We start from the raw sequence: 923 nt of genomic DNA, 5'->3' as shown, positions 1-923 counted from the left end.
GGGGTTAGAACAAGAAGAAATTAATTAAGAGTCTTACCTGAGTAGAGTCTAGGGTTCCATGTTTAGGACTTAAAGAATAGTAGGAAGGAGAGAGAAGGAGAAGAAGGAGAATCGCAATAACTATGTATTTGATGGTGAAAATTAATGAGGAAATAAGTGAAGTCATTCTCATAGCTGCAATGGTAGCATTTTCTCTATATATATAACTTCACATGAAGCAAGAAATTAACAAATAAAATTTAAGAAAAAATATGAAAACTCAATTGCCTTTAGAGGAAAAAGAATGAGGAGGGAGAGAGAAATGAAGAATTATGTTGATAGTTCTTTTACTCGGATTTTGAGAAAAGGAAAGAAACCAAATTAAGAGGTGGAAGAGTTGCAGAATGAGGGCTCTATCACTTGTTTTATTTTTGTTTTACCACAGAGGAAAAGAACAGAAGAGTGAAAATAACAAGACAGGGAAAAGGAGAGACAATAATAGGGAGGTTTGGTGGCAGAAAAAAAGGGAAGAATGAATCTTTTAGACCACCTATTTTTCATCTCTACTTAGTGGTTTTTTACTTGGGTTTAAATCAGAGGAGGTGCTATAATTTGAAGTTTATAGGTACTGAACTTGCAATCGAATTCATAATTTGTTAGTTATTGGGATTGCATTTAAGTATTTATATATATTCAATGAATTTCTTAATACAAATCTAAGGTTTAAACAAAAGCTACTAGATACGTTCGAAATCTAGGTAACTCTCTCTCTCCGCTCTTGGTTTGAATGCATGTAGTAGTATATACTACCAACATAAATGGTTTTACTTTACTTTATCATGCTATGGAGCTAAGACTAAGGTCAGGATAGTGGGATGCGACTCGGAGCATTTTTCGATTATTATGGGGTTACACCAAGGATCTGTGCTCAACTCGTTCTTATT

The 923-nt window shown here is 33.8% G+C and overlaps 1 protein-coding gene across 1 annotated transcript in view; it reads right to left on the bottom strand.

The window, feature by feature from the left end:
- The window catches only part of LOC109226269 (EPIDERMAL PATTERNING FACTOR-like protein 1), a 1,668-nt gene extending 1,203 nt beyond the window's left edge, over nucleotides 1-465 (bottom strand). Inside the window, exon 1 of the mRNA XM_019391056.1 lies at nucleotides 38-465. Within this exon, the coding sequence (XP_019246601.1) occupies nucleotides 38-172 (135 nt within the window). The 5' untranslated portion in view covers nucleotides 173-465. The remainder of the gene's footprint in view (nucleotides 1-37) is intronic.

This window comes from Nicotiana attenuata, chromosome 5, assembly GCF_001879085.1.
Source record: "Nicotiana attenuata strain UT chromosome 5, NIATTr2, whole genome shotgun sequence".
In the NCBI taxonomy this organism is placed as follows: Eukaryota; Viridiplantae; Streptophyta; class Magnoliopsida; order Solanales; family Solanaceae; genus Nicotiana; species Nicotiana attenuata.
This window is presented reverse-complemented; position numbering and strand designations above follow the sequence as displayed.